The sequence below is a fragment of the Ovis canadensis genome, chromosome 23 (assembly GCF_042477335.2).
Source record: "Ovis canadensis isolate MfBH-ARS-UI-01 breed Bighorn chromosome 23, ARS-UI_OviCan_v2, whole genome shotgun sequence".
Classification (NCBI taxonomy): Eukaryota; Metazoa; Chordata; class Mammalia; order Artiodactyla; family Bovidae; genus Ovis; species Ovis canadensis.
The window spans coordinates 50,695,861-50,715,397 of record NC_091267.1 but is presented as its reverse complement, the minus strand read 5'-3'; the positions used below and the strand labels follow the sequence as shown (position 1 = coordinate 50,715,397).

At 37.5% G+C, this 19,537-nt stretch overlaps 1 protein-coding gene across 2 annotated transcripts in view; it reads right to left on the bottom strand.

Annotated features, from left to right (window-relative positions):
* SMCHD1 (structural maintenance of chromosomes flexible hinge domain containing 1) overlaps nt 1-19,537 on the bottom strand; it is a 123,873-nt gene that overhangs the window by 81,801 nt on the left and 22,535 nt on the right. For both annotated transcript variants that reach the window (XM_069568325.1, XM_069568326.1), the window contains 4 exons: nt 5,901-6,015; nt 5,664-5,783; nt 4,037-4,203; nt 34-124 (listed from right to left, as the gene is read on the bottom strand). In XM_069568325.1, the coding sequence (XP_069424426.1) occupies nt 34-124; nt 4,037-4,203; nt 5,664-5,783; nt 5,901-6,015 (493 nt within the window). The remainder of the gene's footprint in view (nt 1-33; nt 125-4,036; nt 4,204-5,663; nt 5,784-5,900; nt 6,016-19,537) is intronic.

Sequence of the window (19,537 nt, the reverse complement as noted above, 5' to 3'; positions counted from 1 at the left end):
TTCATAATACTTTAAGAAAGAATTTTATCTTACTTCAATATCAATGTTGTTGAAAGGTCCAGCATCCTTTGATGTACGTTGTTCATTCCCTTTTGGACCATGGATGTAATAATGATAAATATGCCTAAAATATAAAAGAATAATTTTATACTTTTAATTCACATAGAACTACAGTTCATCCAATCTTCTACCAAAAACACTTCATTACTACTATTGGCAGTACATACTAGGTGCCACACACAATATTAAGCATTTTTAAACATAGTAAACCACATAATGGTAAAAACAATCATGAGATTCAGGTATTATTTCCCCTCATTTTATAAATACAAAAGTTGGAAATGCAAGAAAATTACTTAAGGTCACAGAATTAGTGTGAGGAAATTCAAGCCAAGTCTTTTCAACTTCAAATCCCACATACTTAAAGTGTATTTTACCAAAAAAAAAAAAAACCTAGAACTACAAGGTGAAAGTGAAAGTGACGTCGCTCAGTTGTGTCCTACTCTTTGCGAGTCTATGGACTGTAGCCTACCAGGCTCCTCCGTCCATGGGATTTTCCAGGCAAGAGTACTGGAGTGGGTTCCTTCTTCAGGGGATCTTAGCAACCCAGGTATCGAACCCAGGTCTCCCGAACTACAAGGTAAGAGGCTATAATTCTACTTGTCAGGAATTTTCTAGAAAAGACTCAAATATCAAGGAGTATACACAACTGGGTATTTTTAACTTATGTCCCTAACACGAGAGTATCATTCTGTCTCATCTTTCTTCTCCTGTAGAAATGAAACAATCTTAAGCCAATACTCCTAAAATTAATACATTCAACATCATCCCATCAAAAACCACCACTTCACAAATTTTTGCTATTTTGGAAAATGTTTAAAAGATTATACTCTGGGGAAATTATTCCCATCTCCCATATCACATAGCCCATCTGCAATCATTCCTCAAGCAGTAGTATTAAATATTCCTTTATACAAATTTTATCTTTTCAGTTCAGTTCAGTTCAGTCAGTCGTGTCCGACTCTTTGCGACCCCATGAACTGTAGCACGCTAGGCCTCCCTGTCCATCATTAACTCCAGGAGTTCACTCAGACTCACGTCCATTGAGTCGGTGATGCCATCCAACCATCTCATCCTCTGTTGTCCCCTTCTCCTCCTGTCCCCAATCCCTCCCAGCATCAGAGTCTTTTCCAATGAGTCAACTCTTCGCATGAGGTGCCCAAAGTACTGGAGTTTCAGCTTTAGCATCATTCCTTCCAAAGAACACCCAGGAATGAACTCCTTTAAAATGGACTGGTTGGATCTCCTTGCGACTCTCAAGAGTCTTCTCCAACAGCAGAGTTCAAGAGCATCAATTATTCGGCACTCAGCCTTCTTCACAGTCCCACTCTCACATCCATACCAGACTACTGGAAAACCCATAGCCTTGACTGGACGGATCTTTGTTGGCAAAGTAATGTCTCTGTTTTTGAATATGCTATCTAGGTTGATCATAACTTTTCTTCCAAGGAATAAGGGCCTTTTAATTTCATGACTGCAATCACTATCTGCAGTGATTTTGGAGCCCCAAAAGATAAAGTCTGACACCGTTTCCACTGTTTCCCCATCTATTTCCCATGAAGTGATGGGACCGGATGCCATGATCTTCGTTTTCTGAATGTTGAGCTTTAAGCCAACTTTTTCACTCTCCTCTTTCACTTTCATCAAGAGGCTTTTTAGTTCCTCTTCACTTTCTGCCATAAGGATGGCGTCATCTGCATATCTGAGGTTATTGGTATTTCTCCCGGCTCTCCTAATTCCAGCTTGTGCTTCTTCCAGCCCAGTGTTTCTCATGATGTACTCTGCATATAAGTTAAATAAGCAGGGTGACAATATACAGCCTTGATGTACTCCTTTTTCTATTTGAAACCAGTCTTTTGTTCCATGTCCAAATATCTCTTCAAAATTACACTAAATGTCCTAATTTAAAGCACTAATAAAAAGAAATCACTGAAAATCTTAAGGTCTTCCTTCAAACATCTCAAGTGTTAACATCATAAGTTTACAAGCATATATTAAGAAAGTGTGCTATAAACAGCTTCCCAAGAGTATGTTTCTGTCATTCTTTTTAAGAACAGGAGTTATGTTATAATTATATTATGTACACTGAGTTCTTTCACTTAAGAGAAATAATAAAATAGCTAATAAACAGTCCAAAGTCCTATTTAAAACTCATGTTACAGGGCCAATAAACATCAATATTCAAGAAAAAAGGCATTCCTAAAATCAAATTTATTTCTTCTAAAAAATTTTTAACTGTTAATATGTATTTATGTATAAAACAATCTTAACAGCCCTTGAGTAAGTAGAAAAAATATGAAAAGATACCTTTTTTTTAAACATGAATTTTGTACAGCATACTCACTTTTGGAGACTAATTCAGGCTAATACAAACTATGGAAACAATCCAATCTATACCATATAATTACAGAGGAAAAAACTTAACAACCTTAAATATATATACTTCTGATTTGTTCTAACAGAATATGTACTCCCTAAAAGTTTTCCTCAAGTAGATACAGAAAGGTTTATTTTTAGATTACTCATTTCATACAGCACATATGCATATTTTTATTTTAACAGACTCAATATATTCATTCAATAAACTTTTACTGAGCAACTACAACAACTCATTGGAAAAGACTCTGATGCTGGGAGGGACTGGGGGCAGGAGGAGAAGGGGACAACAGAGGATGAGATGGCTGGATGGCATCACCAACTTGATGGACATGAGTCTGAGTGAACTCTGGGAGTTGGTGATGGACAGGGATGTTAGGGGAAGCACACTGATTGAAACCACCCACCCTGGCCAGGCACCATAGTAACCATTTGCATGGGTTGTTTTATGACAGGAGATCCTGATAAGGAATACGGAACTAACAAGCCACCACCATACAGAAGAGTTCGGGAAAGGTCTAAAGGAGACACCGCGTGTCCGTCCACTTCCCGGAATCCCTCTCGCTAGGATCCATCTTGGCTGAGTGATGAGTGGGCCACCAGTAAAGACTCTGAATTAGAATGATTGGCTAAAGACCACTTGGAAACTAATCCCATCACCATAAAACCCGAGACTATGGCAGAGCAGTTCTCCTGGGTTTCCTTACCCTACTGCTCTCCACCTGGGTGCTCTTTCCCAATAAAATCTCTTGCTTTGTCAGCACATTTGAATTTGTCAGCACATGAATTTGTCTGGACAATTCATTTCCAAGTGTTAGACAAGAGCCCAGTTTCGGGCCCTGGAAGGGGTTCCTCTTCCTGCAACAGGGAGGCCTGGTGTGCTGAGATTCATGGGGTCACAAAGAGTCGGACACGACTGAGCGACTGAACTGATCTGAACTGAACTGAACAATGTAACAGGAAACACTGGGGATATAACAGTGCACAAAAAACAATAAACATCCCAAGGTGGGAGGCAGACAAAAAAAAATAAGTAAAATACATGGATTATAATCCATGCTGCATAGCAAAAGCACAAAAGGGGGATCTGGGATAGCTGAACTGGATAAACTCTTACGTTTATTTTAAATGTTATCACAGTTGTCAAAAAGCATGGGCCTCTTATTTGTAATGACCAATATATTACATGTATGCTAAGTTGCTTCAGTCGTGTCTGGCTCTTTGTGACCCTACGGACTTTAGCCTACCAGGCTCCTCTGTCTATATGCTTCTCCAGGCAAGATACTGGAGTGGGTTGCCATTCCCTTCTCCAGAGGATCTTCTTGACCCAGGGATCGAACCTGCATCTCCTGTGGCTCCTGCATCACAGTCAGGCAGATTCTTAACCACTGAGCCCCTGGGGAAGCCAAGTGACCAATAAGTATTTACAGAATAGAGAACCATTTTAACAGCTAACATCAGCGTAATGGTTCCTATGCTGAGGGAAGAAATGGGATAGGATCAAAGCAGACAGCCAAGACGTTTCAATGTACCTGTAATATTTTCTATCTTAAAAAAATGATAAGAAAAAACATGTCCTGGATCAAATGTAAACACTTACGTTAACTGTCTGGTCCAAAGATGGAAATAATTTTTCAAGTACTGTATGTGTTCTGGTTGTACCCCTGTGATAACCACAGCAGTAAAGCTATCTTTTTCCTTCTCCTCTGTGATAAGATGATGTAGAAATCTTTCATCATCATTTGTAATGTGACTAGAATCAGACGGCTATAAGAGTGAACATAAGTACATAAGATTACATGCACCTCAAATGTAGTTAACAAACAAAGTTTACATCAACCTTTAACATTCACTTGGATAATTTCAAATACAACCTTCAAAAATCTTTTGGAGGAAAATCACCAAATACAAATCAGCTGAGTGTGTGACAAAGCTGTAAGGACAGAGAGCCTTTTACGGAGATTGCTAAACTGGCTTACAAAAAGGAGAATCCTACACCATAATGCTAAACCAATTGTAGAATCATAAAGAAAAGGGAAAAGGAAAATACTGAATTTAAAAATACCTCCCAAATTGAGAACATTTACCCTCAAGTGGAATGAGTCCTTGCTTGGGGTACCTACCACTTAACTTGGTCAGGACCAATGCCCAGCCGGTCCACATTCATTAAAACTAGGATACAGCCTGAACCCAGCTGACTTAGCCCAAAGGCACTGTGGTTTTTTTTTTTTCTTTTTACTTTATTTTACTTTACAATACTGTATTGGTTTTGCCATACATTGACATGAATCCACCACAGGTGTACATGCGTTCCCAAACATGAACCCCCCTCCCACCTCCCTCCCCATAACATCTCTCTGGCACTGTGTTTAAAAGGGAGTAAAACCATCCTGGGCCCCAGGCCACTTTCAGAGAATATCTATAGTCTGTGGGGGGAGGGAAGGATGTGTTTGAGGATAAGAATTTAAAACTTCTGTTTTTATTTTACTATGAGTCTGTATATTAAAAATTGCATGCATATGTATGCATATATGTACTATGTAAGTTGCTGTACACATAAAAGCTTACAAGGATAAAGATACACACTGAACTGTTAGGAAAAGTGACTTTGTAATAAACACCATATGCATTTATAAGTTCCAATTCCTTATAAAGTTAGACTAGGAGAAAATTCAACTAAATATATCATAAGGACTTCTATCTGGCATTTGAGACTATTTTTATTTTCTTTATAAAAATTTTTACAATTTACTTTAGAATCAAAAATTTTTTTTAATTTTTACCTTTAAATTTTAAAATGTTTCAAAGTTGAATGAGTAATACAACAAATACCATGTGCTCACCATGATTCAAATTTATTAACATTCCATTTATTAAAATGAGAGTTTGAATGCAAATTTAATCACTGTTTTGTATTCTACTTCTGTGATTATTATACAACAAATACTTAAAAACTCAAACTCAGAGCAAGAAAACAGTTTATAATCTTATGAACAATTTCCAGGAAGCTGACTTGGCTTTATGGGAAAAGCTATTTTCTAAAAAACTAAGAAACTACACTACTGATCACTTTTGCTATTCACAAAATTAAAATAAAAATTTGAAAATTCCATATTTTCAAGTTTTTAAAATAACATAAATATCTTAGAAACTGAAAAAAAAAATGTTCTTGTCCCATCATCCATCCAAGGTATAAATTTACACTTAATGAGTTAAATGTACTGTACCTTTCTGTTTCTAATAAATCCGCTATATATTGCCTCTTTATTTTTCTCCTTCTTCTCAAAATCTTCTTTAGAAAGTAAAAGTTCATGAACATCCTGGGAGTCTGCAGGCTTACTTATCATCTGTTAAATATTAAAAAGATTACCTTTTAAATTCACAAAATTGAAAATGAATAATTAGACAGTCAACTTCAAAATATTTTGACCAACTTTCACTTTTGAGAAATCTTTTTTACTTACTCTGGCTGACTGTCCAACAAAGAAAACAGCCTGCTTGCCCCCAACACCAAAATAGGAAATATCACTATTTAAACTGCGAGGTACTGGCAGTGGTCGAACATATCCTGAATGATCACTAAAATAAAACATTACATTAATGCAGTGTTATTAAATAAACGACTTAGGTGCTAATGAAAACTGTTATAGCAGTTTTATTAAGAGTTAATAAAATGATCCCCAAGCCAGATAATACCCCTATTCAAATGTAAAAGAATCAGAGCCAAAAGCCAAAACAGCATCTAGTCCAAAGGCTCTCCAAGTTTGTTACCCAGGCCAGCTGCATCAGCAAACCTGGAAATTCTAAGAAATGCAAATTCTTGGGCTCACCCCCTCAAGTTAGAAAATTTCAAATATCTGTAACTCTACAGTCTTCCCTTCAAAATCCTTTACTCATTCAAAACTCATTAAAATGCTGTCTCATGACTAGTGGGAATTACACCAAAGAGATTCTCATTTCCATGTGCTTCTGCTCTGTCATGTCTGATTCTCTGTGACCCCATGGACTGTAGCCCACCAGGCTCCTCTGTCCCTGGAATTCTCCAGGCAAGAATACTGGAGTGGGTTGCCATGCCCTCCTCCAGGGAATCTTCCCAACCCAGGAATCAAACCCAGGTCTCTCGCACTGCAGGCAGATTCTTTACTGTCTGAGCCACCAGAGAAGCCCTCTCATTTCCAATGGATTATGACAAATGAAGAGCTGAGACTCAGCCTCTGATTGCAGCGTACCACCACCGTGAAGAGCAGACATCCCTGGTCTCTTGAATACAGGGAAGATCTCCAGGGACACAGTTTCCCAATATAAGACACCCACAAAACTGGGGTGAGGCTGGAACCACAACACCAAGTGGAAAGGTCAGAGAACAGTGCACACACAGCTGGAAAGAACAGATACACAACAGAAAAAAAAAAAAAGAATGAAAAGTATCAAGTGGGACTAAGAACAAGTAACTAAAAGATAATATCTTACACAAGTTTAAATGCAGTTCAAGAAAGAGAGGAGAGAATGAATAATAGCTGCAAATATTCTCAAATCACTAAAAGGCACAGATCCACAGATTCAGACCAAAAGAGCCCAAACAGGAAACATAAAAAAAATCCACTTCACAGTGAATACTAAAAACAAAACAGAATAACTAGAAAATACACTGAGAAGATAAATGGCTTCGCAGGCTTTGACAGCAACAATATAAGACGGTGGAATATTATCTCCAAAGGGCCAAGAGAAAAATGTCAGTATAGAACTGTGAACTAGGGCGAAATCAAAAACCAGACAAAAACCAAGGGAATTTACCATTAAGAGATTTGCTCTAAAGCAATGTTCCTACAAGCATAATCTGACTCACATGGGAATAATATTATCAGTACACAGGTTAATTTTTTAAATATATGTTAAAATTTTTAAATTCTTTGTTAGAAAAAATGTTGTATGTAATTTGGGGAATTCCAAGTCAGACTTGAAATACTATACAACAGCAGTGTAACTCTGGGAACCTCCCTTGTGGTCCAGTGGTTGAGAGTCTACCTGCCAGTACAGGGGACACAGGTTTGATCTGTAGTCCAGGAGGACTCCACATGCCACAGAGTAACCAGGACCGTGTGCCTCAACTACGGAAGCCCACACGCCCTAGAACCTGTGCTCTGCAACGAAAGAGACCAATGCAAGGAGAAGCCCACGCATCCCAACTATAGTGGCCCCCACTTGCTGAAACTACAGAAAGCCCATGTGCAGCAACAAACACAAGCATAGTCACAAAATAAATATCCAGAAAAACATCTACTTCTGCTTTACTGACTCTACCAAAGCTTTTGACTGGGTGGATCACAACAAACTGTGGACAATTATGAAAGAGATGGGAATACCAGACCACCTGACCTGCCTCCTGAGAAATCTGTATGCAGGTCAAGAAGCAGCAGTTAGAACTGGACATGGAACAACAGACTGGTTCCAAGTCGGGAAAGGAGTACATCAAGGTATATTGTCATCCTGCTTATTTAACTTATATGCAGAGTACATCATGATAAATCCTGGGCTGGATGAAGCACAACCTGGAATCAAGATTACTGGGAGAAATATCAGTAACCTCAGATATGCAGAGGACACCACCCTTATGGCAGAAAGTGAAGAAGAACTAAAGAGCCTCTTGATGAAAGTGAAAGAGAAGAGTGAAAAAGTTGGGTTAAAACTCAACATTCAGAAAACTAAGATCATGGCATCTAGTCTCATCACTTCATGGCAAATAGATGGGAAGCAATGGAAACAGTGAGACATTTTATTTTGGGGGGCTCCAAAATCACTGCAGATGGTGACTGAAGCATGAAATTAAAAGATACTTGCTCCTTGGAAGAAAAGTTACGACCAACCTAGACAGCATATTAAAAGACAGAGACATTACTTTGCCAACAAAGGCCCATCTAGTCAAAGCTATGGTTGTTCCAGTAGTCATGTATGGATGTGAGAGTTTGGACTATAAATAAAGAAAGCTGAGCACCGAAGAACTGATGCTTTTGAACTGTGGTGTTGGAGAAGACTCTTGAAGAGTCCTTTGGACTGCAAGGAGATCCAACCAGTCCATCCTAAAGGAAATTAGTCCTGGATGTTCATTGGAAGGACTGATGCTGAAGCTGAAAGTCCAATCCTTTGGCCACCTGATGCGAAGAACTGACTCATTTGAAAAGACCCTGATGCTGGGAAAGACTGAAGGTGGAAGGAGAAGGGGATGACAGAAGATGAGGCGGTTGGATGGCATTACCGACTCAAGGGACATGAGTTTGAGCAAGCTCCAGGACTTGGTGATGGACAAGGAGGCCTGGCATGCTGTAGCCCATGGGGTCGCAAAGTCAAGACATGACTGAGTGACTGAACTGAACTGAAAACTTTGGGAAGGAAGTGATTAGAGATAAAGTACTCTAAATTCTTTAATATGGGAGAAGTGAGATTCCTGAAGATAAATATGCATTTTTAAATTTCAAAGACAACTAGGAAAATAAACATAAATTCTAAAATATTAAGAGAAAAAATGTAGAACGGTGTTTTCAAAAGCAACAACAAAAAGTTGCAACTAATTAAAAAAACAAATAATGGGATAAAAATATTTTAATTGGTATAAAAAGTTTTCACCTATGTATCAATTTTCAAAATAAAGACAACAATGACCAGGTCAAACAATGTAATACTAGACCTACAAAACAAAGCACACAAACAATAGCTCCGTTCACAAAATACAAAGCAACTGCCATACACAAACTCAATCTCGACATAACAAAACATAAACCTGCCCCCCACAAAAAAGCATGCATATATACAAACACTCCACACAATATACAAATAAACCACACAACATGTATGCACATTTACAGTGCTCCAACACACACACACAATGTATATAACATCAATAATAAAAAGAACATCTTAAAGAGACAGAGAAAACAGACAAGATATAGTCTGAGAAACAAAGAATGACAATAGACTTTTTATTGTAAAATACGCAAGTCAGTAGAAAATGGGAATGGCATTTCCAACGCACTGAAATTTTTTAGAAAGTGAAAGTGAAACTTGCTCATTCATGTCTGACTCTTTGCAACCCTATGAACTATACAGTTCATGGAATCTTCCAGGCCAAAATACTGGAATGAGTAGCCTTTCCCCTCTCCAGGGGATCTTCCCAACCCAGGGCTCGAACCCAGGTCTCCCACATTGCAGGCAGATTCTTTACCAGAGTCAACCTAAAATTCTATACACAATGAAAATTTCTTTAAAAGGGGAAAGGAGTAAGGAGAGATCCAGACTTTATCAGATATTCAAAAGCTGAAAAAACTTACTGACAGCAATCTTGAATTACAAAAACTGTTGAAAGACCTTCAGAAATGAAAATTATACTGTGAATTTAAACAAAGGAATGAAGACTACCAGAAATGGTAAATATGTGGATAAACATAAACTGACTCAGGGACTCAAACTGATGCTTGTATATGAATGTTTACAGCAACACTATTCACAATATGCAAAGAAAGGTAAAAACAAGACAACTGTCCTTTAACCTATGAATGCAAAGAGGTAGTATAGCTACATAATTCAGCCATAAAAAGGGATGAAGTTCTGATATAAGCTACAACATGGGTGAACCGCGAAAAAATTATGCTAAGTGAAATAAACCAAATAACAAAATGAAATAAACAAAATGATAAATAGTGTTTGATTCCTCATAAATGTGGTACCAAGAACAGGCAAATTCACTGAGACAGAAAGTAGAACTGTGGTTATCAGCAGCTGGATGGGTAGAGAATACAGAGTTACTGTTTAATGGGTACAGAGTTTCAGTTTGGGGAACACAAAAAATTTTGAAAATATGTTATCGTTGCAAAACACTGAATATAATTAATGTCACTGAATAATACACTTTAATGTAATGCTGTATTTTTACCACGTTTTTAAGAAAATGACTGTTAAAAAGACACTCACAGAAACGGAGCAGAAAAGTGGTTGACAGAGACTGGGGAGTGTGGGAAATAGAGGCTGGTAACAGTACAAAATTTCAGCAGGAAGATGAATAAGGCCCGAGGAGCTAATGATATAACGTCATATGTACAGCCAATAACACTGTATTGTGTAACCAAAATCTGCTAAGAGAGCAGAACTGTGATAAATTAAAGATGTATACTATGAATCCTAATTACCAGGAAAACAACAGAATAACAACTAATAAATCAATTAAGGAAATAATAGAGACACACATACACATATACTCAATTTGAAATAAGGCAGAAAAAAGGGAAATGGGGGGTAGGGAAGATAAATAACAAAGATGGTAACCAAGCATACTGATAATCACATTAAATGTAATTGGTCTAAAGAAAGTGAAAGTTGCTCAGTCGTGTCCAACTGTTTGCACCCTGTGGACTATAGAGTCTATGGAATTCTCCAGGCCAGAATACTGGAATGGGTGGCCTTTCCCTTCTCCAGGGGATCCTCCCAACCCAGGGTTCAAACCCAGGTCTCCTGCATTGCAGGCAGATTCTTTACCGAGCCACCAGGGAAGCCCAGTTGGTCTAAGCATCTCCATTAAAGGGCAGAGATCATTAAATTTTAATATACAACTAAATGCTGCCTCAAAGAAATTCTTTAAATATAAAGAGACAGATTAAAAGGTTGGAGAAAGAGTTGTCAGTTTAATACTAATGAGAATAAAGCTGTAGGAGATATATGAATATTAGACAAAGTTAATAAAACAGCTGGAGAAGGAAATAGCTACCCACTCCAGTATTCTGGCCTGGAGAATTCCAAGGACTGTATAGTCCATGGAGTCGTAAAGAGTCATACACAACTGAGCAACTTTCATACACACACAATGAGAGTAGCACCAGGAAATGAAGGACGAGCAATGAAACAAATATGCAGGTAAAGAAAACAGACTACTCTTCTCTGCTTGAGATTTTAAAATTACGTTTAGGCTACTGAAGTAAAAATAACACTGTGTGATGTAGTTCTCAATGTGTGTAGTGGTAACACTTAAAACTAAATAATCAATGGGAGAGAGTTAAAATACCTAAATAATTTGGTGAAATTTCTGTAATTCACTTTAAGTGGCCAATGTCCAGTATTCCCTGGAGAAATCATAAAAAATAAAGGATATATTCAAAAACACGATAAAGAAAATGGTATAGTAAAATAAGTTCAAGTAAACCACAAAAAGGCCCAGAAAAGACAAATGCAAAACAAAGGGAACAAACAGAAAAGTTAAAACAGGACATATCTGAGTCCTAATGTATCAATAATTACAGTAAACCGGCAGACTGAATTTAAAAATGACCCAACCATATTTTGTCTATAAAAAACTCATTACAAACATAATGATATAGGTATTTTAAAAGAAAATAGATATGAAAAGATATACCAAACATGAACCAAAAGAAAGCTGGAATGACTACAGTGGCACATAAAATACACTTCAGAGCTAGAAATTCCAGGGACAGAGCAGCATTATGGAGGAGAGGTATGGCAACCCACTGCAGTATTCCTGCCTGGAGAATCCCCATGGACAGAGGTCCTGGTGGGCTACAGACCATGGAGTCACAAAGAGTAGGACACAACTGGTGACTAAGCACAGCATACAGTAGCATTATAAAATGATGACAGGTCAGTTCACAGAAAGTTCTAACGATCCTAACTGTGCATACACAAAACAACACAAGTTAAAGATACACAGAGCAAAAACTGTGAAAACTGAAAAGAGATCAACAAACCTGCAAATAAGTGGAGTTCTTCAATACCCCTAAGTCACTGCTACACAGAAAATCAACAAGGAAAAGAAAGAACTGAACGATATCATTCACTGATGGAATCTGATTGAAACTTACAGAACACGAATCCCAACAACAGCAAAATATACATTCTTTTCAGGGACACAGAAAATTCACCAAAATATAGATCATATCCTACATTATAAAACAAATCTCAACAAATTTAAAAGAACTGAAACAATATAGAACATGTTTTCTGACGATAAGTCAAACCAGAAAGGCAAGAAAATCTATTGGGAACATTTAGAAATTGAACAACACATTCCAAAAAAGATCCATGGATCAAAAAAGGAAGCAGCAAGGAAAACAAAAGTTACACTAAAATCAATGAAAGTGAAATTAAAAACTCTTAAGATTCGACATCAAGATACTACCAAAAAAAGCATGTAAACCCGAAGTAAGAAGGGCATATATGATAAAGAGCAAAAATCGAAGAATCTGAAAACAGGAAAACAGAAAACAAACCAAACACTGGCTCTTACAACATTACCAGTAACTATATGCCAATGAAATTGAAAATTTAATGGAGTAATTTCTAATAAAAACAGAAGGCACCAACACTAAATCAATAATGGAAAGCCAAAATATGCTTACAACCCTATAAAGAAATCAAAGCAATAGTTAAAAATTCCTCCCACAAAAAACATACCAGACCCCAATGGTTTCCCAAGGGAGTTTTATCAAACTTTTATTAAGTGGTTTAAAGTATAAATTATAATTTATCACTTTGGAAAATAATTCACCACTACTTTGTAAGTTGGAACATTCATTTTATAACCTACAAATTCCCTCCTAGGTATTCACCTAACAGCTTATGTAGATCTGGACCAGGAAACATACATAACAGAACACTCCACACACTGCATGCATAAAATAATCCTACCAGCAACTGCTAAGAATTGGGGGAGAAAGTCAAAAGCCTACTGACTGGAGACTGGATAAACAGAATGAGATTTCTTTTTGGTGTACACAAAGATTACACAGTTATGAAAAAGAATGAACTACAGACCCACACAGGTAAGAAATCTTAGTAATCTAATACTAAATGAAAATGCAAGTCCCTTGTAGGTCAACATACAGTATGATTACATTTTATATTATCAAAAACAAGCAAAATTAGATACATACATTTTATTAATAAAAAAAGAAACAAAAACAATGCAAAATATGTGTTATCTTTGGTGGGGGAATAGGTAGAATAAGTGAGGAGGACACAGAAGTCAGTCACAGGAAATATTCTACTTATCAGATAGGGGCCAAATTCTGGTTATTCAGCTTATTAAATTTTTCAATAAACTTTAAAAGTCCATGTCTTGAATTGTATCATAAATCAAGAATTACAGCTAATTAAATTCTATGAACATAATGTCTATTAAAAAACAGTTAAATAGGTTCAAAGACTTTAATTACTGTAATAATACTTCTAGCCAATAAGCTGAAAATACCCTCCCCTAAACATTCTCCTTAAAACACATATGGGAAAGTATATCAAAAGTTTGGGATGGGGCAACTCAGAGATAAAACAATGTATACATACTTAATCTGATTCAAAACTAAGGAACTCTGTTTACTGATTAGGAATCGACATTCATAATGACAAGGCAGTAAGTTTCCTTTTCCATTCATGAAAGCCCAATCTAAGCAAAAACCCTTTTATAACAAATAAGGCCAAAAAATAGTAATTTCCAGTAAGTTTTAGACTTGTGTAAATACAAGTCCAGAAAATTCCTATGCCCACACTCAAGGGAAATATAAATCTCCCTTCATGAAGAGAAATACAAGCATAAATATAATTCAAGACATTAAGAAACAATTTTGCATCACAGAAGTAGTTAAGTTGCCTCCTTCAAAATAAATTTATATCACAGTCTAAAAGAATCTCAGAAAATATCTCACTCTTATTCTTGATTCAATGTAAGAGGTCACATTATCTTTGTGAAACATAAGTATTTGTTAGGAAAGAGAAGCAAAATCTTTATGAAACCACGTCATAAAAATTGTAGAAAGTAAGAAAAAGGAATAGAAGAGATCAAATCAGTAAAAAGAAACTAAAAACAATACAAGTGATTGGCAGGAAATATGGTAGTGACTATACGTATGTGTATTTATATCTCACTGTCTCAAATCTACCAGAAGGAAAAAAAAATCAGGTTCAATGAAGGCAGCTTCATCTTCAACAAAAGTGACAAATGGCCACATATCCCTAACTGAGCTCTGGAATGTACCTGTGAGACACAATGGAAATAACCAAATCAAAGTATGGTGGCTACATGTTACATTCTCATTCTCTAAATTCAAGTAAATACAAATATCTACTTGAAAGATCATCTTCATCGCAGAAAAATACTGAAGACAAAGGAGCTTTTTCTTTAGGAAAAATAAGAGAAAATCCTGTCAGAAGTCCATTTCTACAACCTAAAAATGGCATGGGAAGTGAGCCATGTGGCATGCTATTTTTTCCCAAAAATGGCTGACTGAGTTGAGAGCGTTTCAATTACTGAGCAAGCTGACGGTGCAGAAAGTAGCACGGATCCAACACATACCTGAATTATGGCCACCCAGTGACCTAACTAACGTCACCTTTCTTTCTTCCACAAAATAGATTAAATGAAAAAACAATAATACAACAATGTCCTTAGGTATCTAACTTCACTTATAAGGCAATGACTGTATCAGTGCCTCATTCATGAGCAAATTTCCTATATCCAGGTACTGTTCTATATCTTAGGGGTTTGGATTACACAAGTGTACTACACACTCATCAAAACCCAGTTAATTGAATGATCACTTCCAGAATGGCATATTAAGAATCTATGAAAATCCACTTTGTTAAAAGCAAAAACAATACCCAAAAAAATTGTCAAAATCAACTTTTTCAAAACTCCAAATATTAACGTCTTACCAATAATCCAAGGAGGGGTTATTTAAGATACATCGATGAGTCTTTGGTGAAAACTGCTAGCTCTGGTACGTTTTCACATACCCTATCCCATTCCCCTCTCACCAGCTCTACAGAAGCCTTGAAAGCCAACAGTCTTGCAGTCACGGTGAAAACTGACAGCCTAGGAGTTGCTGGAGTAAGTTTGGAGTTTCCCAGAAGTTCCTTCCCCATAGAACTGCCATTATTGGATCTGACAGTTCCCTAGAAACCTCCACTTGCAGGGTTTGTCTTTATCTGACCTAACTCAGAACTTGCTCAGTGTGAAAAGCATTTTCCCTGGGTCATTTGTCAGAAACAATCAGTGGCAGATGTTTATCATCACAGCTGACTGAGGCAATGAAAACAGTTGGAAAAAAACACAAATCTGGCCCAAAACTTAGAAGGAAAAGCTGGGGAATGGGAGGTCCATAGTGGTTTTGAAAAGCTCCAACACATTCACGAGAATCAAGAAGATCACACTCCTGTTCAGGACTGTATTCATACTCAAGAAAAGTACTGAGAAGCCCTAATCTCTCATTTCTGGCTGACTTTGATATTCAGTGCAAGCCAAGAGTTACAAGCTAAGCCAGAGCAGTCACTTTCCTATAGGAACATTAAAAACATAGCCCATGTGCACACAGAACCCCTTGGGAAGAGCTAGAAGACTCAGTGGTTCCAGGCACTTGAGAAAAATGTCTGATCATCAACTGACCATTAGATTAACTGAGCACAGACTTCAGAGGCAACACAATATAAAGAATATAGGTTTTACCGAATTAGTCTAGGGAAGTCACTACACAAACAACAAAAAGACAAAAGGAACAATAAGTCGTGGGTGTGCGTGCGTGTTAGTCACTCAGTCCTGTCTGACTCTTTGCAACCCCACAGACTGTAGCCCGTCAGGCTTCCCTGTCCATGAGATTCTCCAGGCAAGAATACTGGAGTAGCTTGCCATTCCCTTCTCCAGGGGATCTTCCTGACCCAAGAACTGAACCCAAGTCTCCCACACTGCAGGCAGATTCTTTACCGTTTGAGCTACAGAGAAGTTCCAATAAACCCTGGGAAGGGAGATAAATCTGATTTTCAGATCTGCCACACTACATTATTTAAAATGTCCTGTTCTAAACAGAAAGCTATGTGCCACACCAAGAAATATTAAAGTCTGGCCTAAACACAGGAAAAACAGCTCTCAGTAGAAACTGTCACAGAGAAAGCCCAGGCCTTAACTAGACTTACCAGACTAAGATTTAAGTCAGCTATTTTACAACAAATGCTAGGTGGGAATGTCACTTAGTGCAGTCACTATGGAAAACATGATGGAACTTTCTCAAGAAAACAGAGTTGCCATATGACCTGGCAATCCTACTCCTGAGCATAAATCTGGACAAAAATATACATGCGCCCCTATGTTCACAGCAGCACTGCTAAGAATAGCCAAGACACAGAAACAACCTAAATACCCACTGATGAATGGATGACAAAGGTGTGGTACATATATGCAGTGGAATACTACCCAGACATAAAAAGAATGAAACAATGCCATGTGCAACAAGATGAACGGACCTAGAGATTATCACACTAAATGAAGTCAGAAAAGAGAAAGACAAATACTATATGATATCACCGATATGTGGAATCTAATATATGACACAAATGAACATTTATGAAACAGAACAGGCTCAGAGACATAGAGCACCGACTTGTAATTGCCAAGGGTAGAGAGTGGGAGAGGGATGGAGCGGGAGTCTGCAGTTAGCAGATGCAAACCAGTATATGTAAGATGGATAAACAAGGTCCTACTGTAGAGCACAGGGAACTATATTCAGTATTCTCTGATAAACCATAATGGAAAATAATTATTTTTTAAAAAGAATATACATATATATGTATAAATGAATCACTTTGCTGTATAGTAGAAATTAACACAGCATTGTAAATCAACTATATTTCAATTTTTTAAATTTTAATAAATCAGCTATTTTAAATACATTCAGTGAACTAATAAATTATTTCTAATGAAGTAAAAAAAAACCCTACAAAAACAGTATTTCACCAAATACAGACTATCAGTAGAAATAGAAACTACAAAGAACCAAACGAATTCTGGAATTAAAAAAAAAGAAAAACTCAAAAGAAATTTCAATAGGTGACTCATGAACAGATATGAACAGGCAGAAGAATCAGTGAGCTTAAAGACAGGTTGGTTGAAATTATTTAGTCTGAGAAATGAAACAAAGATGAACCACATAAGGACAGGAGAGGAAGAATATTTGAGTAATGGCCAAAAACTTCCCCAATTTGATGAAAATCTTCATCTAGACCTCCAACAAGTTCAACAAACACCAAATATAATGAACTTAAAAATCAGACATACCACAAAGTACCAAAAGCCAGAGGAAAAAAAGAGAACTCTGAAAGTGAAAGAGAGAGGTGACTAATCACATACAGGGATACTCAAGACTGAAAGCTGACTGCTCATCAGAAACTAAGCAATCAGAAGGCAATAGGGTACCATATTCCAAGTATTGCCAGGAAAAGACTGTCAACCAAGAATTCTTTTTTCAGCACAAGTAGCCTTCAAAGCTGAAGGAGAAATTAAGACACTGACAGGTAAAACCTGAGGGAATGTGTCATGAGCACATCTGCTATGAAACAGCTACTAAAGAGGAGTCTGCTGAACAAACTGAGAAGACTTCAGAAAGTAATCTGAATACAAGAAAAAAAAAGAATAAAGTAGAGGTAACTATATAAATAGAAAATGACAGTGTATTTTTTATAACTCTCCACCAACCTGATTTAAAAAACAGCTGTTTAAAGCACTAACTATAAAACTGTATTGACAGGGTTATAATGCATAATAATGTCATTTATATGAAAATAATAATACAAAGGAGAGGGGAATTAAGTTATAAAGAAACAGTTTTTGTGCATTATTGATATTCAACTGGCATTTATCCAAAGTGGACTGTTTAAAATGTTAATTGAAATCCCTAAGAAACACAAGTGAACCACTTGTGTAGATTAGTAGATTAACAACTATCCAAAGTATATCAGTGATTGCAATGAGAGGCAGGGCTGACCATAAATGGGTACAGGGTTTCTTTTGGAGTAATGAAAGTGTTCAGAATTAGTTGCGATGGCTGCACAACTTTGGTATGAATTATATGACCATAAAAATAAATGCATTTAATGAAGATATACTTAAGACAGATGGGAGCATCTCAAGGTAAAATTTTACTTCAGAAGAAAAAACTGAATTCTACATAATGACACCAACACTTGACGCAGCAGGAGAAAGCTAACCGGTGTCTGTAATTTACTTTGAACTGAACCAAAAAATAAGCTGGCCTGGACTGCCCTGGTTGTTACTGGATGAGAACCCATCTGCCAAAGAAGGGGACGCAAGTCTGATCGTTGCTCTGGGATGGTTCCACATGCTGTGGAGCAAATAAGCCCATGTGCCACAACCATGGGGCCATCTGCTGCAACTACTGAGGCCCCCTCATGCAACTACTGAGGTCCCCTCACTGCAACTACTGAGGCCCCCTCACTGCAACTGCTGAGGCCCCCTCATGCAATTACTGAGGCCCCCTCACTGCAACTACTGAGGGCCCCTCACTGCAACTACTGAGGCCCCCTCATGCAACTACTGAGGCCCCTCACTGCAACTACTGAGGCCCCCTCATGCAACTACTGAGGCCCCCTCACTGCAACTGCTGAGGCCCCTCACTGCAACTACTGAGGCCCCCTCACTGCAACTACTGAGGGCCCCTCACTGCAACTACTGAAGTCTGTGTACCTAGAGCCACTGCTCTCACACCTAGAGAAAGCCCACACATAGCAACAAACACGCAGCACAGCCAAAAATAATTTAGTAATTTTTAAAAAGCTTTAAAGTCTCTCGGATTTTTTTTAAAATGACCTAAAGGTTAGCCAGCAAATTCGACAAACTCAGCAGTGGCCACAGGACTGGAAAAGGTCAGTTTTCATTCCAATCCCAAAGAAAGGCAATGCCAAAGAATGCTCAAACTACCACACAATTGCACTCATCTCACACGCTAGCAAAGTAATCCTCAAAATTCTCCAAGCCAGGCTTCAGCAATACGTGAACTGTGAACTTCCAGATGTTCAAGCCGGTTTTAGAAAAGGCAGAGGAACCAGAGATGAAATTGCCAACATTTGCTGGATCATTGAAAAAGCAAGAGTTCCAGAAAAACATCTGTTTCTGCTTTATTGACTATGCCAAAGCCTTTGTGTGGATCACAATAAACTGTTGAAAACTCTGAAAGAGATGGGAATACCAGACCACCTGACTTGCCTCCTGAGAAATCTGTATGCAGGTCAGGAATCAACAGTTAGAACTGGACATGGAACAACAGAC